This window comes from Accipiter gentilis, chromosome 4, assembly GCF_929443795.1.
Source record: "Accipiter gentilis chromosome 4, bAccGen1.1, whole genome shotgun sequence".
Classification (NCBI taxonomy): Eukaryota; Metazoa; Chordata; class Aves; order Accipitriformes; family Accipitridae; genus Astur; species Astur gentilis.
The window spans coordinates 22,176,201-22,202,373 of NC_064883.1; the positions used below are offsets into that span (position 1 = coordinate 22,176,201).

The 26,173-nt window shown below is 39.0% G+C and overlaps 1 protein-coding gene across 8 annotated transcripts in view; it reads right to left on the reverse strand.

The window, feature by feature from the left end:
• The window catches only part of AKAP9 (A-kinase anchoring protein 9), a 123,590-nt gene extending 113,675 nt beyond the window's left edge, over nucleotides 1–9,915 (reverse strand). For all 8 annotated transcript variants that reach the window (XM_049797986.1, XM_049797985.1, XM_049797983.1 and 5 more), the window contains exon 1: nucleotides 9,668–9,915. In XM_049797986.1, the coding sequence (XP_049653943.1) occupies nucleotides 9,668–9,715 (48 nt within the window). In that variant the 5' untranslated portion in view covers nucleotides 9,716–9,915. The remainder of the gene's footprint in view (nucleotides 1–9,667) is intronic.
• Nucleotides 9,916–26,173: the final 16,258 nt, after the last annotated feature.

The following is a 26,173-nucleotide window of genomic DNA, read 5'->3' on the forward strand; positions in this document are numbered from 1 at the left end:
TATGCCAGAGATATTTAAAAATCAAAAATTGAGGAAAAAGATTTAAAAGGTAGACAGAATATATAAATTAATGGAATAAAGCACAGTAAAATCTGAATAGTTTTGCTCATATTTAATTTCCCATTAACTAAGAAGTCTGAAAGAAAAAGGTACCTTTAGAATGAATAGACCATGTCTAAGTAAGACTTTATTAATAACCAACATGAGATTATCAGTTTTTTCAAGTTGACAAGTGCCATGGACTTGATACAGAATTTGAGAGGTTACATCTTTGGCAACAAGACAATCAGCTTTTCAGATACAGATCAACAGTTTAAATTCTGTTCAAGCTTAGCAGGGACTAATAGCTACTCCTTGTTAATAAATGAGTGATGTGATGACTTCCACCCAGTTGCCAAAGGCAATCTTTTCACAAATGTTAATGATGAGATTTTCAAAGTAGTTTGGAGAATTGAGATACATTTTTAGGAAATTATTCGTAGGCATTCTGGCCATCTCTGCACACAGGGGTGGTGCAGAAACTGAACAAAACTTTAAATTTTGATTTTAAAAAATGTTTGTGGTTTTTATTTTATTTTTTTTTAAATTGTAAAATACTTTAAAACAAGTCAAAGCCAGTTGCACTTCATCATTTTCCCACCTTGTTTATATTACTTTTACATGAATTCGTACCATGTGGCTTGTCTGGCACTGAATGGACAGAGTGAGAATAAAGCCCCCAAATTCAGTAGGTTTGTGAGAGACAGCTCTGTGAGGAGCAGAGCAGACATAAGGAAAGAACCAACTGCATGAATTTCATGCTCAGCATGCAAGGCTTGACAGGCTTGTATTATTTTGACAGGCTTCTATTATTTTTTAAACGCTGCTGAATCATGAGAGAAAAGCGAGCTCAAAAAGACACTGATAATGCTCACAAACTTTCAGACTTGTCTGTGGACTTTGCTGCTTCTTTTTTAAAAAAAAAAAAAAAAAAAAAAAAAGGGCAAAATTTAATTCCTGGAATATATTCCAAATAATGAAAAAAATCTAGGAAACACATCCACCTTTGAGGAGTCTTGTATCAGGATTTCCATTATCTCTTTAAACACAGCAAACTAAGCTAGCTAGCACAACATACTACTAAACATACCAAGACAGGGTTTTCTTATCATTGTTATGGAGTGTTATCTGTAATAGTAAGATATTTCTCCTATATACTTTAAATTGAAAATATATATTCCCAATATATGGTACTAATATTAAATCAGCTGCCTCACTTAGACAATATAAATGGATTTAGGAACATTTAAATATTTTTCCCTTGTTTTGTGGTTGGGCACAGCAAGTTTCGTCACAGAGAAGTAAGTTTTAAGGACAAATAAAAACTTCAGAAAACTAAACCAGGATTAAGAGATAATCGTGTCTGTTAAATCACAGCCTACCAGTGAAGTCGGATTTGAGTAAGCTCTTGTGCAACTTACTTTGCTTATTCTCTGTAACACCTATTTTATCAATATTTGCACAGAAATATACTCAGTCCCAGAATCCCATCTACTCCACCTCTTCAACTCCACCAATCTTCTCGGCTCAGGATCATAGTTTTAGAGATATGCTGTAATTTTGCCATGGCAGTACAGTTCTCATCAAATCTATGCTCTCCCCTGGAAATATCAAAATGGTATACATCCTCTTTCAAATTATTATCTCCAATTGTGGACTCTTAAAATTTCTTCATGTTTTGAGATTCAGAAGCATGGTCCAAGAGACTACCTCTTCTTTGTTTTGTGATGATGCTACAACTTAGGGTTGTTAAAACCGTGATCTGATCACTCCCCCACCTTCCTAAGCTTAGTGTTTGGTTTCCAGGGTCTCACATTCTTTTGCCCAGCTGACAACTACATAATTTGTTCTATCTGGAAGCTTGTTCAGGTTGCTTTTCAGAAGGGGAGGGAAGCAGGAACACTGACTCCATACTACCAAGAAACTAAGAATTGTAAGAAATCTTAACATATTTATTCATTCTTCTGCCTTTTCTCCACTGGTTGTAAGAAAGGTTGTTTATAAAATAAAATGTTGGCTTCTCAAGAAATCATGCGAAAATGCAGATTAAGGTTTCTTTCAAGAAACAGGAACACCAGAACCATCAACACAATATGGCATGCCAGCACTTTGCAGTCAACATACAAGTGTCTCATCATAAATTTCAAGATCTATTGACTTTATGTTTCAGCATAGCCTTCAAAAGACCGCAGTTATCAGATCTGTTTCATTGAACTGTAGTACATTATCAATGTGGCTCTGCAAATTCAAAGTGTCATGTTAGCTGGTACCAGTAATGAAATTATTTTGAAACAAATATATACCAATACATTTGAATCTCTAGCTCTAGGGCAGGTATTTAAGACAGAGGTTTCAGCCCCTAAATTAGGATTCCCAACAATTGTGTTGTTAGTATATAATCTCGTATTGCGATATAAGGTAGGACAACACAGTTGGACCTACTTCAGCAGCCTTTTTTCTTTCTCCTCATTTTCATCAGATTTTTCACTATTCCAAACACTAAGATGCAACAGTAACCGTATATTATTCTTCAGTTAATGTCTCCATACATCAATATTTAAAAGCACCTACTTGTTTGGTTATTTCCTGTGGGGAAAAAATACAAGATTTTCCAGTAACACCTACATATGCCAAAGGGTCCAATCTATTTTCCTTGGAGTACCAGATATGCTTTACTGCAAGTACTTTAGAAAGAATTTGTGGTGGTGATCCTGCTTATTTTCCAAATCAATATAAACAAACTTGTCTAGATACTGTTATAACTGATGGAAACAAATGTCCCAGTCACCTCTGTTTTGCTATTGCAACACCCATACTAAGAAAATAAATAGCTGGAAAGCAGACCATAGAAATGAGGGAGAGACGAGTGCTAAAATGAAGAAAGTCTTGAATGTAGGCAAAGACCAACTTTGTGCGTTCTCTTCTGCAACTCCTTCTCTTTACACATGGAGAAGCAAGCAAACATTTTAAATTGTGTATTTACAATGCAATTTCTTGCTTTCATAGTGCTACTAACAATACTGTGTTGTCTTATTTCTCTATTTTTATGAAATTCACTGGGCATCTTGGATTAAAGATCAATTTTCTCTAAACTGGCTACAGAACAAAGGTTATTTTGAAGTGATATTTATCTGCATCCTCAGAAGAAAGCAAGTATTAGTTTAAGGTCATTCTACCTTGCATCTCTACTGTAAGGGAGACAGCTACTTCATAGCTTTGAACAAAAGGGTATATTGACAATCACACCTAAAACAAATAATCAAGCCCTGTATTGAAAGCAAGAATAGATCTCTGGAATGAGGGAAATGGAGATCAAAATCAGGAAATAGAAGAAAAATGGGGAACACGCTTAAAAACAGGAAGAGTTCCAGTAGTGCCAATGGAAAAGAGAGTTGAAATCCCAGATTTCAAGTACTATTTTTTTTTACAAGGACCCAATAAAGTCCAGAAAAAACTTGAACACAATGGGTAAAAAAAGTGGACTTTCTTTTTATTTTTTTTTTAAAGGAAAAAAGAACACTGAGAAAACTGTAAAGAGCAGGTAGTTCTATTATCCTCAAGAGAACAATTAAGTTCTACTAAAAACCTCAACATTTAAGCTACCCATCCCAATTTTCTGCTATTATAAATAGAATGTGTCTTGAAAAGAGTTTCACAGACTACCTTTCTGTTTGATCTCTCATCTGAGCTCATATAACAGCCCAGTAGCAATAAACTGTAGATAAAATATATTTACATCTTAAATGTATATAAATCTCTCTTCTATGATAAAATGCAGAGATATCCACTGTTTTGAACAAAAATAAAAGCATGCATGGTGAGGTGAACACCTCGCTTTTTGTTTCTCTCTCACCTCTACTCAATTTCTGCCCTATCTGCTTTTACTCAAAGAGTTTTAAAATGACATGTTTTCTCTCCAAGGTAATGTTCAGTCCTTGTATCTGTGATTTTCTCTGCAAGACAAAAACCAGTTCTTAAGCTTACTCATGTTCATAATCAAAACACACACAGACAATTCCCTATACCTCCTACTATTTGCATTTAGAATTGACAGAGATGCAAAGGAGAGGGAGTGGATTGAAGCATGTAAAAGAAGAGGATACAAGAAACCCACAAGTTCAGAAGGACCTGGGAGAAGAAATAGCTTAGTAATACAAGAGAGGAATGCCTAGGAATTAGGTATAGGTTTGTGAGGATCTTCATGTGCAAGAAAAAGGGCTCCCTGAAGTAAATTGTCTTAAAGCCCATTTCTTCATTATATTTTTTTCATAGTTCCACTGCACTGTCCTACTTCATTATAAACAAAGAGATTAGGCAGTTTCCATTCACATCTGTTGAGCCAAAGCTCACCCGCACCTTTCCAGGAGCCTCTTGAGAGTTAGGCTAGACTCCCCTCCAGTTGCTTCCTCTCTTGTCCATTAATACGCACGCAGCATCTTCAGATATAGAGAAAGCCCAGCATCACTCTCATTCTGTGAGCTTTTAGCCCATAAAGCTGCTCTCCATACTTTATGAAGAGTGACAGCAATAACTAGGGCTTTATGATGAAATTAGCACTTTGTGATATGGCTGAATATGACTTCTTATTTTAAGAGAAAAGCAGAGTAAAAAAATGCAGACTGAAAAGCAAATTCTTGCTTCCAGGATTCTGTTTAATTATTTTTGTTCAAGTTATTTGAGGCAGACAGAGGATAAACAAAATGAACAGTCTACACATGAAAGCAAAAGAAGACGTGTTAGTAGGCCAGCTCTTTAATGAAATGTAAAGTTTAAATGTATTTCATTTGTCTTCCGTGATGAAAAACTCTTAATAACCACAGAAATACTGGGGTTTTTTCCTCTTCAGGTAAATTAGAGAGAATTTAAAAGGACTGTGTTCTACAAACACAATCTCTACATTGAATTCTTCTGGGGGTTTTAAATTAGACCTTTAATCACTGTGGCACTTAATTATTCCATGCTTTGCTTGAGTCATTTTAAAAAAAAAACAACACACACAATAACCTGATCAACAGCTTTCCTTGAGAAATACAAAACTTCTCAGTCCAAAGAGGCCAGAGATAAGGAAGTAACACCTTCTTCTCTCCTCAAGAATAAGATATAAAAATGCAAACAGCAAACATTCTCAGACTCTTAGACAATGCTATTTTAATAATACACCTCATTTTCATTTTCAGCCATCTGAAATATTCACATCCATGACCAGAAGACAAAATATGCAATTATTTCTTTTTACTATTCAATTCGTGAAGGTAACTTGTCAAATCACTTCTACAACCTGTAGTACTTGTCCACTAAGTGCCATTAGAGCTTCCCAAACCAACTTCACTGCTCTACCAGCTCAGCAATTCTCTGGTACAGATCAAAAGCAGTCACACTGCTTATTCTGTGCTCAAGTGTTTAACTAAACCATTTCCCTAATTTCTTAAGGTTCTTCAACTATTACGTAATTTCTTCTAACACCTCAACAAGAATGTATTACAAATATACATAGAACCTTTGAAAATCAGGACATTAAATTACGTATTTCTAACATTAGACCTGAAATCCTAGACTAACCTGAGAAAATTTACGAAGTAAATTAGTGTCTTTCCCTCACCCACCCCTCCTACACCAAAAAAAAGCATGCAGCTAGGGAGCATGCCCTTTCCTCAACACAAATTTAAACAGGAGCAATGCACATATTTAAATACTCTGCAAATAAAATTTCAGTACTTTAAAATGGACCGACCATTCTACAAAACTTGCTATGGTTAGTTTCATATCTCTTAATTTTACCAGTTATAATAGCTGTGCATTTCATATATATGTGTGTGTGTATAAGTTAAATCAAAATATTTTTTAAAATATAAAAAGCTTTACCAAAATATTGTCAGCTATTTTCTCACAAGGGAATCTGAGTCCCCAACATTTTTATTCTGAAGCTAGCACACTACTCTGTATAGTTTTGAAAGCTGACCAAAATAGTGCAATATCCTGATAAGAAAAGCCAACTACTAAGCTCTTAAATAAATACATAAAATTAATATAGCCAACTACCATAAATAGTATCCACTGTAATGTTAGACGGGATTTCCAAGCAAACTGATGCACAGAGACATGCACACGTAGTACTTGTGTATATAAATATCACACTAAGATCTTCAATGACCATCCTCTCTAGTCTTTTGTAAGACCAGGTATATCTATCTCAGGCCATCAGCAATATTCTAGAAACTCTTCAGCAAGGCACGTAACATATCCAATTGATTTCTAAATTCACTGTGTTCTGGGGCACTGATCAACTTAACATGCATCTATATTTCTGTTGCTGGCACACACCTCCTTTCCTCCTTCCATCACAGTCAACCCTGTTTCTCTTAACTAGCATTTTAGCCACTTTTCTTGCTCCACCATAATCAGATTGGGATATAAGACAAAGAAATTGCTTGTGTGGGGAGAAGGTAGTTCTATAAAGGCACAGAGAGACATTTTAATGGGTAAGGAAGACAGACATTTTTAGAGGCTTCGTTTATATCCAGCACATCTACCTTGTGGCAAAGGAAAATGAATGACTACAGGTCTGGAAAAAGGAGCATGTAATTTACTGGCTTAACTTTGTGCCTCCCTTGCCCTTGTGGCTTTGTAACAGACAGAACAGCAACATATGGTGCAACTGCTTCATAATAAAGACTTGGTATAGTCTCCAAAAGTCAGCAGGTACACATAAACGTTGGTGAGCTTCTATCAAGAGCTTTTTATTCAATTTTTCAAATGATATATTGGCAAAGGCTGTGTGTTCGCACTGAGACCCATTCTGCCAGGTTTGAGTACACCTAGCACCTTTCAATCAAGGTAAGATTCACAACACAGCTTCTCATTTCCAGTAATAATAAAGGACGACTCAAAAGAAACTTCAGTTGCAGAAAATCCATTTGTAATACACTTCTCTGTAAAAGACTGATGTGGGGAGACAGTGTCTTAAGAAGACATCAAGAATAAAGAAAAACAAAGTTCCATTGCAGATAAATTCACACAGAACTAAACTCTACAGCTTGCCTCCTTGACATTATGATCAGAAACTAACCAAATAATTGCTTTACAGAAAGTTTGTATTGCTTAAAATGCACATACTGAGATTTGGCAGTAGTTAGCTATCTACTTTTCGAGAAAAAAAAAAGCAAAAAACCAAACAAGAATCTAAGTCCCAATTTTGAATAATAACTCCACTGTTAGCAGTGCACCAGCCACCTCTATGGTACCTACTAGACTCTTACCAGCCTCCCAATTGCCAACATTCATCCTGCAGTTTATGTAATTATATATTTTAAATATAAATACGACATTTCAGGCAGATGCATCAAGGTATCTGTAGTATAGCAAACCTGCACTTTTAGTACAGTAACAACACATACTTTAATACGCTTTTCCAGTTATTTTATTTAAACAACATTCAGTGGTTAGGCTCAAAAGTTTTTTGGATGCTTGTTCCTGTGGTTTGCAGAAAATATTCATTGGAGCCAAGCAATTTTAGGAGACATACTGATTATGCTACCATGAATGTGTTTGTATAAAAAAAAAAAAAAAAAAAAAAAGAGAGAGAAAAGCAGCTGCAGGAGCAACTCCTGCTTCCATTCTCTGCTAACACAATTTCTTTTCTGCCTTTATCAGTGACACCTGTCACTGGAAGACTGAGACCTAGTCTCTGCAGCAAAACACATGTTAAAAAAAGGGTAAGCGGTACACAGAACACCAGTGAAATATCTGACAAACTAACACTGCTTTTACAGTCCCTTCCCATGTAAATCACATATAGCTTTAAAGAATTATAATGACTTAAAACCACACGGGATGTTTAAAAGCATAGCACATGAAAGTCTTCAGGCAAATACTTACAAGAACATTAGGATTTAGTCAGAAAAGACTAGAAGAAAGGTGAGAGTTATGACAGTGCTCCTAAAATGCAAAATAAATTAGTGACGTGTGTACATGTCTTTTCTCAAAGTAAGCAGGAAGCCACTGAATTCCTGCTAGAGTCCTGGCTTTTGGTTCATTTTTCAGTAACTGTCATCAATTTTCTGTGTTAACCCCAGGCCAACATGGCCAGAAAAATATAAGTTCTCTTGATAAATTCTTCATTGTGGTTTATAATACTAGCAAATTTACTTCAACCATTTTCCTTGTGAACTACTTTCTAATTTTCTGCAAAAGAATTAACCAACCTGGGTGTGACAGAATGTACTGCCAGGAGTATGCGATCTGTCCCAGTGCCTTCTAATAGTACTGCATAACATTGTATAAACACCATTCTTGCTCTAAGCGTTTAAGAACAGGTTTTCCTATGAAAACGTACAGCTCCATCCAGGAGACTTTCCCAATGTACGTTTTGAATGCTCTTTCAAAAGAAACAGAAACATGCCAAGTTACAAAATTTTTGTCTAGTACAGCAAAATACTTATTCGGTAGGTCACAACTGACCTATATTCTCCTCTCCGTAGACCACATAAACAAGACAACGGTGATGTTTCATGGTTTCATCTTTAGCGTGTCTTCTCGTTGCCTGTACTATTACCCCCTGCCAAGTTTAGCATGAATGATTGACTGACAAACTTCTAAAATCTTATCATTTAGCAATGATTGCTGGAAGGAACCAGACTATACCCAACGTCAAAACACTAATTTTATCTTATTTTCCTACGAATGCCATTAATTATCTTATCTCACTGACCACACCAAAGCTTTCTCTGAAGTAAAAAGGAGGTCCTCCTGGAGTGTGGTAACCCCGGTCTGTTGCCCAGAAGGCGAGGTGCTTTGCAGCCGGTGCGTACTGAGCCATGCTTAAAGAGTAAAATGCTAAGCTCCCTGATTAACACACCGGTAAGCCCGCAGGGCACCGTCTGAGCCGCCTGACAGCCCATGAGGCGGTGACGGCTGAAGGCGAGTGTGCAGGCACCGAGGGCTGCCAGCGGCGAGCGCACACGGCCAGGTCCTGCAGGCGACTCCCGTACAACCCGGCGTTTTCAGGCGACGGGTAAACGCACCTCACCGCATCACTTGGAGGCACCTTTAATCCTCTGCCTCCTAAGGCTCTCTCACGGTATTGGCACCACACCGAGGAACAGCTGTCGGTTTTACAGACTGCCTTAAAGGTTTACGGAGAGTTTTGCCGGGCTTAAGAGGCAAACCGGAATTCGCGCCTCGGGTGCGAGGCGGTAAGGAGGTTAGCTCTCCTCCGCCTCGGCTCTTCCTCCACCCGGCGCCGCCAACGGAGCGGGCCCCGCAGCGGGGGGCCGCCCGGGCCGTCACCGCCCGGCCCTGCGACAGGCACCTGTGGCGTTCGCCGCGCGGGCCCCGCGGCCGCCGGCCACTCGCACCCGCAGCCCGGCCGGGAGACGCCACTCGGCCCCCCGCGGCGCCCCGAGGCCAGCGGGGGGAGCCCGGGGCGCGCAGGGAGGACAGCGCAAAGCGCCTGCTCCGCCCGCGGCTTTGTTCGCGGCGGGGCCCCGAGCCGAGCCCCCCCCGCCGCAGCCCCACGCTCCGCCGCCGCCCGGCCCGGCCCCGCTGACCACCCTCCCTCCGCCTCAGCCTCCACGCCACGCCACGCCACGCCGCCGCCGCCGCCTCCTCCTCCTCCTCCCCCCCCTCCTACCTTGGCTTTCCCAGCCTCCAGCTTCTTCAGCCGCTCCTCGTCCTCCATGGCGTCTGTGCGGGAGAGCAGAGCGTTACCGGCGGCGGGAGGCGGGGCCCTCCCCGCCCCCTCCCCTCAGCCGGGGCGCACACGCTCGCTGTGCTGTCCTGTCCCGTCGTCCCGTCCCGTCCCGTCCCGTCTCACAGCGACGACAGCTGCCGTGGCGGGGCCACCGGCGCCGCCATCTTCATCTCCACGTAAACACGCGGCCGGGGAAAGTGACGTTGGGGCCGCCCGCTCCTCCTCCTGCCGCGAGCCCCTCCTCCCCGCCGCGCCCCGGCAGCTCCGAGCGCCTCAGCCCGCCAGCGCCCCCCGCCCGGCGGCGAGTCCCGCCGGGGCCGCCCCCGGAGGAGCGGGTCTGCACCCCTCCGGGCCGAGCGGGGAGCCGAGTGACAGCCGGCCGCGGGCACGGCCGCAGCCGCCGCGGGGCGGGAGGACGGAGGCACCGGCGGGCACACCCCCCTCCACCACACCCCTTCTGGCTCCTGCGGACGGAAAGGCGGGGGGCTCGCTCTTCCCACAAAAGAACTGCGTCGGCAAGACGCCTGTAGTTTGCTGTGGCTTTGGTGCAAAGGTGTGAACAGACAATACCCGGGTCCTGCAGGAGTCCTGCCTTCTGCCCTCTCGCAAATCCCACCTCTCTGGCTACAGAGCTAATTTTGGCGGGTTTGATTCTCTTAAGTGTTTCCTTGCTCCTGCGTGCGGCTCACTAAATTGCAGGCTTCCTATAGCACGGATCTAAAGCTTGGAAATGCTTTTTGAGCCTGTGCCGCAGACCATGTAAGGATGACAACAAAGGATGTGTAGACACCACACCCCCACACCCCGTTTAAATTACTTAATATGCACTCATCGTGCCAGAGGACTTGAAATAGGTATGTTAAAATCACAGTGGGGAATATGGCACGTGGCAGTTAAATGCTAATACAATTTCTATACCTCAGCATTCGATACAAAACAATATTCTGGGATTATTTAATGTTGTCTACTAAATGTATGCCTCGTACTGGGAAAGACAGCAGACTGTTTTACAGCAACCTTCCCATACCTAAAGGGGGCCTACAGGAAAGCCAGGGAGGGACATTTTACAAGGGCGTGTAGTGGTAGGACAAGGGGTAATGGCTTTAAACTGAAATAGGGTAGATTTAGATTAGATTTAAGGAAGAAATTTTCCACTGTGAGTGTGCTGAGGCACTGGAACAGGTTGCCCAGAGAAGCTGTGGATGCCCCATCCCTGGAAGTGTTCAAGGCCAGGCTGGACGGGGCTTTGAGCAACCCGGTCTAGTGGAAGGTGTCCCTGCCCAGGGGAGGGGGGTTGGAACTAGAGGATCTTTAAGGTCTCTTCCAACCCAAACCATTCCATGATTCTATGATTAGATGTTCATGATGTGCTTTTTCTTTCAGTTACCCCTGAAGCTGGTTCCATTTGTTGTGGTGCAACGGATGGCACAGGCTTACACATCCCTGGCAAGCCTTTTTTCATTAGTGTGTAACAGCTGCATGTGAACAGATTCCTTGTTCTGCATTTGGAATCATTCTGCTTTATTAAATGTAAATTCTAAAATGTTTCTGAATTAACTTAGATGTCGGCCTTGCTGATCTTTTTAACACAATTCATTTAGTATACATTCTTTCCTCGCTTGAATTTTCCAGCAAAGACCAGATACGCTCAAAACAGAAAAAATGCCAAAAGAAAACATCATTTGCACAGTGTTACTGACCAGGACCAAGATGAAAAATATTAGGACTCCTAGCAGCAGAATTCCATAGACATATTACTCCCAAAGTAAACTAAACGTACAATCTGAAATGTTTAAGGGTTTTCCACTTCTCCTAAAACACATTACATTTCATGGAAAAGTCTGAAATCATTTGTTGATCAGTACATGTAACATGCATTCCTGTGTTTACAAGGCAATGTCCTCAACCTTCAGTCAAAAAGGAAATGAATACCATTTAGGTCAAAAGAAGAAAACACCATCCATGGTAGGGAATGACAAACATCTGCATCATACTTTGTTCCATATTTGAAGCAAGCATATGTTTGAGTTAAAGTTCTCAGACTTTGCTATTTCATGAGAGGAAAAGCATGTTATAGAGAAAAACAGCAAATGAAAATGAAATCATGAATTACTTAAAGAGGAAATATTTTTATAGAAATACAAATTTAGTTGAGTTCATTCCTTAAAAATATGTTCTCAAGTCAGTATCAGAAAATAGTTTATGCAAAGCCTGTACGAATGGAAGTTTTCCCCAGCAATTACAAAGGCCCAGAGACCCCTGAGGGACAAATAAATCCCCTTTTCTGTACCAATTACATTCCTCTTGGCTGATGGAGGCCACTGTCACAGAACTAGCTGTTAGGTGTGAGTAGAATTTCACACACGCATGATACTATCATAGTAATTTCTTAATCAGTAAATATCCTATTTAGAAGATAATTACGAACTTCCCAAATCCCATAATTAAATGGGTTCTTGAGTTAATCCTAAGAATTGATGGGCCTAATTTTCCTCTCACTTACAGACTTATTTCCATGTCATTCTAATGGATTTTAGTTAAACACCTAATTCATGATGATGAAACTCATAAAGATCAGACTGACAGACTGTAATAGGGTGTTGTGGAAATTACTACTGGATATAATATCCCAGGGAATAATATTTCCATATTCTCTCAACATTAGAAGGCGAACAGAACTTTCTTTCCTAGGAAAAAAAAATCCATACAGTACAATTTCCTACTTCAGCTATTTAAATTCCTATTTTATCATTTATGCAGGGTGAGCTGACTGGAATTCACAACTTGGTTAGCCAATTAAACTTCCAGTTACAGAAAAGCATTAATCTTGCTTGCTTAATTCTCAGAATTGATCAGTAATGTTCACTTGCCTAAGAATGTAAGATGGTGCCCAAGAGTCAGGCTAATAACCTCTTTAAAAATTGGTTAACTTTCTAACACTCATTGAATTCACGTAAGTTAAACATGTGTAAACTGCTTTCAACAGTAGCATATGTGAAGTGAACCAGATTAATAGGGTAAAAAATACAGATCAGACATTCTCCAGAATAGGAATGACTGGTGTTTTGGCCCAGGCTTATTTTTATATATAAATATATTGATTATTGGAAATGTTCATAAAGAACTGCACTGAACCAGTTTTGATTATCAGACCTAATTTTTGGTTGTGTTTGTCTGTAAACAAGGACAAAGGCCTCTTCACCTACTCTAACAGTGAAACTCCATCTGCTTCCTACCCCTTCTGTTTCCTTTATTCATTGTTCAGTGAAGGTATGCCTGGTGACTCTCACCATGGTGCTTTAGTAGACTGTGAAGCCAAAAGATGAAGCCTAAAGACCGTTTGAAGGAAATTCAAATTCTGCCATAGTCCACTGAAGTCAGAATCAGAGGGAATCTTGGTAAAATGCCAGTGTAAATAAGATGCAAAAATTACAAAGTATCACAGGCCTAAACTGATGGTACAACCTCTTCCAATAGCTAAGGAGCTCAGATACTGTGTGTTCTCAGGTGTCATGACTATCAGCCGTACCACTTAATGATGAGACTATCCAACTCTATTTTATTTCCTTCAACAAAAAATACATATTAGAATGGAAGTCTCCTACATGAACCACGTAAGATTCCCTGAACCAGCTTGTAAAAACAAAATATTATCTGACATCAGTCAGATGTTTTCCTAGCACCAATACAATGACCACGCCACTTTATGTGTCTTAAAAGACCTACAAGTTTAATTGTAAATGTCTGTATTTGGTGAACTTAATACAGTAAAGGAGTAGTCCTCCTGCTAATGGATATGCAACCTCTGATGCATGTGCCCAACAATTCTGCTGTGACACTAGATCTGCTGTAGAAAACCTATCCTGGCAGGATAACACCTCCAATTATAGTGAACATTAAGTGAATCAAGTGTGAAAATAAGGGACACTTCCATCTGAGAGGTGACGATGCCGAAGGTTTTATTTGACTGGGACATGCACCAGCTTTCACTGAACCTAGTTGGGAGTTCTACGGTTGATTGTACTGATAGTAAGGCAGGGCCTCACTGCTTACCTGTCATAGCGCTTGTAAACCAAAATGATTTGCGTCCACTTCAGTGTCAGCTTGCACAAAGAATACGAGGTTGACTTAATGACTAGCTTACCTCTGCCTTTGCCACAGTCTGCCTTGCCAACTCTGTCCCCTATCATCTGCTCTGCAGCTGCACTGAACATCATTTTGCACTGCAGTTTCCCAGAGTGCTGCTTTGTTGGCATGGTTGCAGCAGGCAGGTGATTTAGGTAAAATGTGTAAAGTTCATAATTTCAGAGACCCATTGTGGGTGCTGCTGAGGGAGGATTATGAAATTATATTAATTGCTGTTATCAAGTGCAAGTCAACTCAAATTTCAGGTAGAGCTTGGGCTATTGTATTTAGATAGTCTGACTACATGTTATAAAAACATTTTTTAAGACCTCAGTCACTTTCACCTCAGGGATTTTTGAGGTATGTTATTTATGTTAGGACTACCTTGAACTGTGTTTTAGAAACAGACAAATATTCTCTCCTTCAAAGCAGAGCACAACAAATGCCATTACAGAATAAATAGTGAGGCTTGGTGGTTAACAAATAGGTGAGCTAGAGATGTAAGGAAAATGTTTTATGATTTAAAGAGTTTGGTATGGTTTTGGTGTTTTCCTTTTGAGAATCACTGGAGAAGAATGGTTGTATGAAAAATTATTAGATGGGGTAACCGATGAATATATAGAGAAACAAGATCCCATGTAACAGCTAAAATTTCTATTCTCTTGTATGTATTTTTTAATGAAAAAAGGTACCGAAGCCTATGAAACAGCATGGGCACTGAGGATGAAAATAAAATGTTCCCACATACAGAGAAACATTTACCCCAAAAATGCAATTTTTAACCCATATCTGCAGCTGTGAAGTTAGAGAAATTTATATTTACAATTGCAACCAGTGTCTCACCAAAGGTCTGGGTTTTGTCACCACTCAGCATGCATTTTTTTTCCTAAATTAAAGGAAGTTTTATTGAGTTTTGTTATAACAGATGACAGAAGAAATCAGACACTAAAACCTTCCACAGACATATGTGATCCAGGTATTCACTTAATACATGCATAAAAGTGGGCTTGCTAACATGCTTCAGTCACACACAGTCAAGTCCAACACACAAAAGTGTTTTTCTTGTTTCCAAACACAAATATTTTTCTTCTGCTGAAAAGAGAATGAAATAATTGATACAAAAGTTGTAAAGCACAGAGCTCTTGTGATACTACAGTAACATACCTCCTGGAGATGTGTGTCTTTGTTTTCTGAATCCTGGAGTTTTACAGCTTATAGTTTGACAAATTGTAAGCTCCACATATCTTTTTTTTAGGCATATTTGAGTCTATTCCTTATAATTTAATTAATTAAGACAAATACTGTGATATTTGGTTGCTGCTTTGATGTAAATACTGTAGCTAGGACAAGGCAAGACTCTTTAGCTAAGAAGTTTTATGAGATGAATAATTTATTCTGGAGGCATAATATATCAAGGAAGGTAATTTAAGTAAGCTTGCAGGTAATACAACTAATGAATTGACCCAGAAACATCAAATTGGCATTTGATATTTGAGGTATGCACAGAAGATTAATTTGAGGTATGCACAAATCAGTGAGTTGTATCAGATACATGCAGAGCTATTATAGTACACATTTCTTTATAACCTAAGTCACAATTGTCCAAGTTTATATAAAAGTTCAGAATATGATTCTCTTATGCCTATTGCATATGAAGGTATAAAAGCTAGTTATTTTCCTACAGCTCTGGGTTTTTTTATATGGTCAAGTTTTATTCATGAAACTCCATTTAGAACATGGAAGAATTTACAAATTTAACAGAACGTCCATGTGTTTCAGCACATTACTAATTTACCAGTGAGAATATCAGTTTCTTTTCAAATTTATCCAGACTGTTAATCTGACAGATCTGCATCCCCAGTGTTTTTTTAGAAATTCCAGAATTTCCAATAGTTTCTGAGAAGAGCTCCAGGCACCAGAACTGGCAGCACAATTACAAAATCTGAATAAGCTATAGCTTCCTAAAACACTAACTTTTAATATCTTTGGGTGTTAAAATGGAAAATACTTGCATTATTCATATTTTAGCAAGTCTCAAAATGTATTATAAATGGATTTACTTTCATAATGAGAATTACTCCTAAATCATTGTAGCATGCTAAGGGCCACACCTTTTTTAGCATTATTTATGGGGGAAAAAAGAGGCAGCATGCCTAGTAATCCTGTAAGAACTGTTAAGTACAATGAATTTCCTAGGCTTAACTTCAATACTTACAGGGAAGTCTTCTGCCATCCCAAATAAAGAGTGCCCCAGACACAACAGAGCTGTGAGAAGTGTGTAGGACTTCCAAAGACAGCATACCTCGCTAACACCCTGGCAAAAGGATTTGTTACTGGATTGCTATGAAAACATGCTGGGAGCACTGCAAATGCAGACAGACCTAATGCACTGGGCCAGCGTGTTGGGAGGAGGGAATGCCGTATGGCCACCTTCCCACTGAGCCACTCGTTCTTCCTGCTTTACCCACAAAAATGCTGTGCTTCGGAGCCTGGTTAGGCAACACAGCTGTGACTGCGGAGGCTTTACAGCAGTTCTAATTGTTTACTTATTGAAAGAGATTTTTTTTTTTCTTGTTTGCACTTTTGTGAAGACAGGACTGGCTGCTGCCTGGCCAAAGCACCGAGCACTGGCGCTGGCCGGCCTGTGTTCCTGCCTCACACTCCCTTGGTGTGACTGCAGCTTTTGTTGTCACCAAACTTGGACATGGTTTTTAAACAAATTGTTTTCTACCTGCTGCTCTAAACCTAGCAGTTTAAAAACTAAGTTAAGAACAAGGGGTTTGTAGCACACGGCTTACTTCTGTAAATGGAAGTCTTGCTGTAAAGGGCTTCCCAGGGGCCCGTATTGCTATCCGGGGGACACTGCTGGGTAATAGCTGGGACCAAAATTCAGGGATATTTTATTTTATGGGACCAAAATTCGGGGGGGATATTTTATCTTATGCTGCCATCTCCTGGCAAATGCCTCAATTACAAATAAAATGGTGAGTAAAACGGCTTTGCAGGGTGGCAGCACTGGGAACAAAGCCGGCCTCGCGTAATGGCGGTTCCCGCCTGTCGCCCTTCCAGCTGTCGCCCTGGGCGGCGGCCCACGTGGAGGGGCAGGTTTCCCCAACCGGTCTGCCGCTCTGGCGGTGTCGGGCAGCCGCATTTTATTCTAAATTTAGTGGCCGTAAAGAGCAAGGTGAAAACCCAGCCCCGTGGTTTCTGGTCAGCGCATGCAGCTTGTAGTCGGTGAGGTGAAAATAGGTTCTTGGTGGATTTTGACACAGGCTCACATAAATGTGTGGGCTATTTCTGTGGGACAGTTTAACCTAGCAACGTGATTACAGATGGGGCCCATCTTCTGTATTGGCACAAGGAAAAAGGAGAAATTAGAGAATCCTTAATTGTTACTTTTGTAACAAGGACGGCAGTGAGCTGGAGTGACTTCCCACTGCCTGCCTGCCCCTGCAGCAGGTAAGGGAGGTATTACGAAAATTCCCTTCCCTAACTATTGTGTCAATCAGTCTTTATAGTGTAAAAGTCTATTAACTTTGTCAATATATACATCAGTTCACAATATGTACTGTAATCTAATGAGGTACTGGACGCTTTAGTATTCTTCATACTTCAGTAAAACAAAGTAAAGGACAATCTGGCCCTGGAAATAAGGACTTTGCTTCTTGGAAGCTTAGGGCTGTCCGTGAAGGATAAAGGATACGCCTGGACAACTAAGATAATGCCAGCATGCTAGCCCCTCTGACATGTCTTTGAAACCCTCTCAGTGTTGTCTGGTGTCATAGATAAGTAACTATAGCAAGACTGACTTCAGGGAAAGCTAGATCAATAGACAAGCAGCAAGAATGCTGCAAAAATATAGTTACTTTACAAAGTTTTACTATGATTACTGATCAGTAGTGTGTTAGTGATTAGTCAAATTGTGTTGTACTCGGGCAATTGAAGGGTATAAGAACCTTGTGTAAAGCCACATTCAGGGTGCCCCAGTTTGGCTGGGACATCTCATGTACATAAATAAATATTATCCTTGTAATTCTGTACTTTGTGTCCTAGCTTCTCTCCTCAGTTGACATGGGCCAGTTGTGAACTTTTGCGACAGAGGTGAGGAGGACCCTTCTGTGGCTGAGCAATGCTGGAAATGGCCGATCCATGATTATCCAGGGTCTATCTGTATCATTTTTCCCTGTGTTTGGCATATAGCTCAGTGTAAACAAAGTAAAGCACTTACTGGACCATTGACACAGGTAAAGTCAAAGGCTGGGAAGCTTGCTTTAGGGTAGGAGGAAGGCAGCTAGTCATTTGGGAAACTGCTCCTTTCACAGGCCCCAGTGAAAGGACCTTGGGTGCTTTTCCATTCATTTTACTCAGTGTTTGGAGGCATAATTTGCAACAATCCTGTAGGAGTGTGGCCAATGTTTGGCTGGGTTGTCATGAGCAGGGGTTGTACGTCTGACACTAAGACAGAAAAAAAAGTTACTCTTGTAGAGAACTAAACAATATAGCTTAACTAGTAAACTTGCATGCAGGACTTTAGGGGTGAAGGGAGAGAACAAAACAGTGCCAGAACCTGATTTATATTTACTAAAGGAGTAGTCTCAATCATATTGGTCCAGAATATTGCATGACCTTGCGTTTGTTGTATATTTCAGGAAATGGCAACATCTAAGGTCTGAAGTGGTTCCCCACAGGCTCTTCAGTTGCTGTGGAGCTGGAAGTGATGTGTGGTACTTCACGTTCATACAATGCCACAAGTTTAGCTCTGTAAACACTGATGTCATATTGCTGGGGAACTTCACTGAAACATGCTGAGAATTTACGAACATGAGTAGACCTCACTGCACTCATTGCTGATTAAAAAATTGTGGTGACTTTCATCAGCGATCTATGTAATATGATCTGGGTGTTGTGAATTAATTTTTTTATCTTCAGTAGTGGATAGACGACGATTGATATATGTATGGATTTGCTACTAGAAGAAAATTAACAGGTTGTCTCCATGCACTTGAGGGGTTATCACTGGGCTGTAAAGGCTTTTTAGTCTGAATTCACTTACTTGGCTTAACAGTATGAAGTTTCAGTGTCATGAGCATTATTTATAGCTGTTTGAATTGAACCCAGTGTGATATCATTTGGGAAAAAGACTTGTGGAAGAATTGAATGAAGTCTTGGTGGTTTGTCTTTTTTTACAGTTGGCCTCAGGTATTGCTTTGATGGGAGCATAGCTCCTGGCCTCTTCCCATCTCATGCTACAAGAGTTACTTGCAAAACAGTGAACAGAGACTGGAGAGTGAATCAGCTTATCCTAAAGTAAACACCGACTGGATAGTCACCTGGATTGGACCCTAATTTTGATCTTCATTAATTATAATCACATATAGATAGCTACATTTAGATTACTGTACTGGGGTGTGTTGATCTTCAGCTAAATTGTTTCCTAAATTTTTGATGTGACACTTGGAGAAAGAACTGGCCTCTCAGTGTTCCTATTGGTGTTACTTACTGCAGTGCCTATTTGCTGTTCAGAATCTGATTGTTTGGTGTTAATTATTTCAAAATAAGGGATCAGATTTTAAATAGTGGTGTGGTTGGTTTTTTTAAAGTAAGAATAAGTTGCTATTTAAAACACAGGAACATTGCCAGCAGTTAATCCTGAGAGGTCTGAATCCCATTCTGAAACCTATTTTGTTGCTTTTGAGATTTTTATCTTTTGAAGCTTATTTTGTGAGCATATTCAGCAACTAGGTTTTGTAGAGTTCTTAAAAAAGCATGAAAAATCCCAGTTTCACTAAACAGGACAAAGGTTTAATTCACTTCAGCAAGCTGCTTGCGTCACTAGCTGAGAAAGTGTGCAGAGATTTAGGACTTCCAACCTGATTTTTGGCACTAGGAGAGCGACGTCATTTCCTGAGTTGTGTAGCTGTGCTGGAAAACTAAAAAACATGGGATTTTTAAACAACCAACTTTATTTAAAAGCCCAAGAAATGACACATTGTGCTGAAACTCAAATGGTAAATTCTACATTAAAAATTACTTCAAAACAGTGAAGAGGAACTCTGAAAAGGTATGCTTTTTACAGCTCAGGAAATTTTTAACTTAATGCCATAATAAGATTTTTTAAAATAGTTAATCTTTACCAAAAAAACCCCAAACCCCAAACACATATCTTTGTAACCATGAAACAAAGGTATTGTGAACCAGAATCAGGTGTTGTGATATCCCACTTTTACTGAAAAAATCTCCTTTAGAATAAGATTGCTGTGGAAAAACAGCTAGATGCTGTCCTTCCAGAACTCTTCTTGAACTCTTATTTAGAAAGCATATATAAGGCATGGCTGGCGTGTGTTGAGGGAAAAACATTTATGGGAAATTCTGGGCGGCATTTTATTGCCATAATTTATACTGCTTCTCAGGACTGTGTGCATGAAGCTTAGTACTCTGAGACTCTAAGGTCATGCAGAATTGGGAAAGTTTAGCAAAAGATTCAATTCATGTTAGCTATTCCTTCTCCAGAGGCTGGTGATTTTGTTTTACGTTTCTTATAAATGGTGCTCTGAAGCTTTAATGTAACTTAATTTGGCTCCATGACAAGATCAAACATCCATATATTGTACTTTTAAGTTTGAAGCACAATTAACTTCTTAACAGTCTGAGTTACTACTAGCTTGTAGGATTATATTGAGCCATTTGTTTTAAATAATTGCTTGCCTTTTCTTATTTTGGGTAGAGGTTTTTTCTCTTTTTAATCTGTAGCTAATGTGAAAAAAAAAAAAGCCTCAGTACATTCTTTCTTTTTCATTCAACTTGGTTGCATTGTATGTATTTTCTTTTTCCTCACCTCCAGATTAAGAACCATGCAAGAAGAGCAATAGGAAGGTATATACAGCTTCTGATCCCCATGGCAGTCAGAAGATTGATATACACGAAGAACACATTGCTTCTCCAGCACGAATAATTTCTAGCTATTAGGTTTTCAGGAGGGGCTGTATTCACACTGGTGCCTTCTCTGGCTTCAGAAAGAAGAAAATGAGTAGTGGTGGTGCAGAATCACATGGAAGAGCCACCTGGCATGCGTTGGAGTGGATGTCAAAATAGTAGACAACAGCCATTGAGTGTTCTTAGGAGATTGATCACAAGCAGGGCCTGAAGCAATTCCTGAAGATTAAAGGAGCTAGCAATCTATTCATTACCACCATCATCTAACATTAGCCATGGGTCATCCTATGAGTGTCTTGAAAAACATTGGGGAAAATATTATGGGTGATATGAAAATTAAAAAGATTCTGGAAAGTTACCTAGAGTCCTTTCTTTATTCTCATAGTGTTAAAGGATTTTCAAATGTGGGTTTCTCTAGGTTTGCTTTATTTTTGCCCAACTCAGAGTTGGGCCACCACTGCAGTGAATGGCAACCTTCCAAAAATTTCTCAGTCTTATATACCTTTTTACCACCTATTATCCCAGTCCAAAGTCTTTGTAATTTTCCAGTTGATCTCAGTTCTCATGTCATTATCATTAATCATCTTATCTCATCAATTCTCGTGTCTCGGGTTCTTCTGAAGTTAGTGGTTGTAGGCAGAAGGTCTCCGGTCACCACAATCACTTATCTTCTTACACATCAAAGATCACCTTTGAATTTCTGAAAATCACTCAGGCTATTCTATTAATTTATCTTGCTCTAAAGTTAATCACTTACTCTTATGTCTTAGATCTAAGATGTATGAACCTTCTTCTGTTGATGCAGCTTGACTGGGTTTTAAGCCAGCCATGGTGAGAGCTACACATGGGACAAATAAGCAGCTTATGCATATTTTATAAGCACCTGCATTCTATTAATCACTTCTAAAGCAATCTCTAATCATTAGTTATATGTCTGATATGCATAGTCTTAATAACAATGAGGCTTAAGGCCTAGTTCTCTTTACACATAGTAATAGTGATGTGGAGAAAAAAGAATACTGTTTTTTGCTTTCTTGGGTTGATACATAAAAGTCTTTGTGACATTTTGAACAGAGCACCACAAATATTTTCAAGCAGAGTAGAACTGGTAGGTGATGTACCTGCTTCATGAGGTCACCTGTGTGCAGTGAAAACCAAATATTTTTTTAAAGACAACCATTTCTAGAAATGTCTTAGTCCTCCTATGGAGCAGAAAGTAAGTAAGAGGTAGTAGCACTGAGTTTCTCTAGACATCTTTCAAAGAGAACAACTGACAACTGCTATCCCTGGTTGTGTGACTGGTATTTTAAACTTATCTAATGAGCACATTGAAAGAAATTTTACAGGTATCAAGGAGAAACTGCTTTCTATTGATTGTACTGAAAGAGATGTGGGTAGACTTATTCTTGACTATCTGCAAGTTCTTTTTCTTTCATCCAGGAACTTCAATGATAAAATGGTTTGTCTCATACAGCCAGAAATCTACATTAAACATATAACAATAAATTCTTATATTTTGTGTACAAGTACAGCTGGATCAATGAACTGGAAAAGCTTGATTATAACTGAAATTTATAGAAATGGCAGTCTTGCTCTAATTAAAAGGAGAATTGAAGCTAAACTGAAACCATAACATGTTGATTAATCAGATATAGCTATTATTCATGAGTAGACAGCCTATTGTGCAAGAATTCCTCAACCAGATTTTGTAATTAAAAAACATTTTAAAGTGGGGCTTTTCTATATGGCTTTGAAAAAGTTTTAATTTTTTTTTTTTTCCCTAAATAAACAGCTGTAAGAAAATGTTCTGATGTTAGTACTGGAATTCCCTGCAGTGATCATGAGAAAGTTCTGATGCTTGACCTGTCAAATGTGAAGGTAGTGGACCTCTGGAGATGTATTGATGTGCTTCTGCTGAGGATTTGAATACAATCAGTGATGGCACAGACTAATGAGTGACTGAAAGAGGTGTAAGAAAGGCGGGTCTGTTGCCCCAGTGTCTTGGAGGCAGTTTCATTAAAGGCTACAGAAGTCTTTGTGGGAGATCAGACTAGTTTGTTAAATACTTTAAGAAGGTCCCTGTCACAAAAAAAAAAAAAAAAAAAAAAAAAAAAAAAAGGCAACATGATGCCCCTGAAGTATAAAAAAGGGGTGATTTTGTTTTTTCAGATGCATTTTTTTACTACTGCTAAATTGCAAGATCTTCAAATACATACATATATGCTCTTGTCTTCTGATAACACAACTGATCTTTTTGCTTAGTCTTGGTAAAAATAAGTTTCTATTGCTTTGTTTCCTCCTCCTTTTTAGGCTACAGTGTGTAGTCTAAGAATGCCTATCTTTGGTCAGAAATCTAGGCAAATGTAATACAGTAACTTGTTGTATGCAGGTTTTTCAATTTAATTTTGTTATTGAATATTCAATCTTTTTAGATGTAATTTTAATTTCTAGTTAACAAGAAAAGCATTGTCCTTTGTTAGCTTTCTTCCACAGTTGTGTTTTTCTTACTATTTCCTCTTGTTAGGAATGCCTGGGCAGGAGAGGGTGCCAGGAAGGCTCGATCCTGACTCCTGTAAAGGAGAAATGTTGAGGCAGGTTGTATTTGTCTTTTAGCAAGAACTTCAGTTTCTTTTTTGTCTTAAATTTGGTTCAAAAGCTGTTATGATTAGAAGGTTGGCCCTTCTTTACAGCAGGAAATCAGAGTGCAAAAATAGGGTTTTTTATTGTCTAGCTGTTACTATTTAAAAGGGACAGGTGATATAAGAGAAAATGGATGCACACTCCTCAGGAATGAACAGAATTACCTGCTTTTAAAATCTAAGGTAATCTGTGTTTGCAGTTGGTGCATAGTTAAGTTAAGAATGTCCTCCAGTAGTTTAAAGAGACTGGTTTTATTTCTCTTAGTGTTGTTTTCCGGTAACTAAAAAAGTGGAGATCCTAGAGACCTATGGTGATGACGTGAAGACTTTTTGTCCATTTCAAAATATGTTTTTATGCAATGCCATTTTTTTTTCCTTATGGTCAACACATTAAAGTTACAAAGAAAAGTTTGCATTTTACAAAGAAAAGGTGCACTTTTAAGACTTTGTGAAATAGTAAGAGCAATAGCTCTAGTAATGACTGTAGATCAATGCTTGAAAACAAATACTCCAAAATGTCAAGCTGCATATGTATTCCTTGGCTCTGAGAGAAACTGCAGTAAATGCTGCTTTTATAGAGAGTTTCTCTGACTGCCAACGGAAGAATGGTAACACATTTATAGGGAGTAAAAATTGGAATGAAACATGCCAGAGTAGAATAGCAATTACTTCCTTTTTACCGATGGGAGAGAATTAATATAATAAATCATTAGGACAATAATTGGAGATATGTTTGAAAGATGGCTTAGTTATTAGAAGTTATAATTTAATTAAATTATAAATTACAAATAATGAAAATTTTCTATATAATTGACACCAACCCAAAATTTTCATTAACAAATATGTATTTTCTTCCTTTTTAAGTAATAAGGAAGGTAAACCAAAAATTCCTCACATCTTTTTTATTGGCGCGTATGCGAAAGCAGAAATTTTATGAAGGCAAAGTAAAGCAATTGTAGCTCTTAAATGGAAAAAATGACTGGCCACTCGCTACTACAAATGGTAAAGCTCATTGTTTTTTAAGCTTAGCAGTAGATTAAAGTGTGGAATCCTCTGGGAAATAATTAATGTGATATTATATTCCAACTAATTATTGTACATACGAAATTTGAAGTTTCACAATGTATTTCAAAGCAGTCATGACATTTCTTGGTAAGAAAAGATCACCCATTAGATGCTTTTGATTATAAAGTCAAAATACATATCTCTGTAGATGCTCATATATCCTGCCTCATTTTGTCATCTGAATGCTGTCCAGGCCATCTTGGTAATATGACTGTGTTTTGAGACTGTCTGTGAATGAAGTTAGAGATGTTGATAAAATGGAGAGTTCATTGTAGGACCACCGAGAGGTTCTGGGAGCTGGAGCACCTGACAAATGAGGAGATGCTAGGGGAGCTGCATTTGTTTAGCCTGGAGAAGGAAAGGCAGAATGGTGGGGAACCTAACTAATAGCAGTCTTCTACTCCCTAAACAGGGATCACAGGAAGGTGGAGCCAGACTCTTCCTCTGAGGTGAAAGGACAGAAGCCAACAAGAGAATTTCTGATTAGGTATGAAGAATGAGAATGGCTAAGCACTGCAACAAACTGCTGGTATTATCACCCTTGTAGGTTTTCAGTATCTGACGAGGCAGGGCCTTATGCAACCCTATCTAGCTTTGAAATTAGCATGCTACAAGCAAGAGATTGAATAAGATGACCTCTAAAGATCTTTTCCAAACAAAATTATTCTTTGATTGTAATGTCTTTTAATTGAATTTTGTAAGATACCGAAAAATGTGTGTCTTGTCAGTGTGACCATTGATGTTAGCTTAATAGGGAATGTAAAAAACTTTGTAATTGTATATGAAATAAACGTAAGAAACATTGGTTGTTTTGTCATTGTGCAGCTTTTTTTTAAAAAAATACTTTCTGGATAAGGTATGTTTCTTCAATTAAAGTATCTTCAGAAAAGCAGAATTATGTTTTCAGTGTTCCCATTCTTGATTCTTATCTTTCCCTGCAAAATTGATAGGATTCTTAATAGTAAAGCTTTTTTAGTTCTTCTTTCTAATAAAGTTTTCTTAGTTTCTATCAGAGGTAGTAAATGGTAGATGCTAACTCCCAGATGGTTTCTCTTCTTCTACTATATTTTATTATCATTGAACTTTCTTAATGAAAAAACCCACCTCCTCTGAAGAATAAAAATTATTCTGAAAAGCAAACATCTTTCCTTACTCTCCTTTCTACCCTATTTGACTATAGACAGCACAGATATAAACTCTTCAATATTACTAGGATGACAGCTATTTTAAGGACTGAAACAAAGAATGGCAGTATGTTGCTGGGACACCCGAGGGGAAAATGCTGTGATATGAGAGAAGGAGGTGACAGAGTAGGAATTGTATGGTTTTTAAAGAAGCCACAATATAAATCATGAGAAGGATCTATTTAGACCTAGAATGTTAAGCCCACTTTGTTTCAGAATCATGGAGAAGGATTAAAACCAATAAAAATCCTCTTCTTTTATTGCAGAATACTTTGCCTATATTACAGCCAGGAAGGCCAAAACCAGCCAGCCAGAGCTGGTAAATGGCAGTGTTCCTTTTCTACTGAGAATAAATTTCAAGAGGGAAATAATTTTCTATCATGGTTTCTGAAGCAAAGGGATTTGAAGAAAACATCTGTACTTCAAGATAATTCAGAGCAAAAGCCTACACATGATGAGCAAGTGCTATGTTTCATCTATGCATTATACACTTTTAAAAA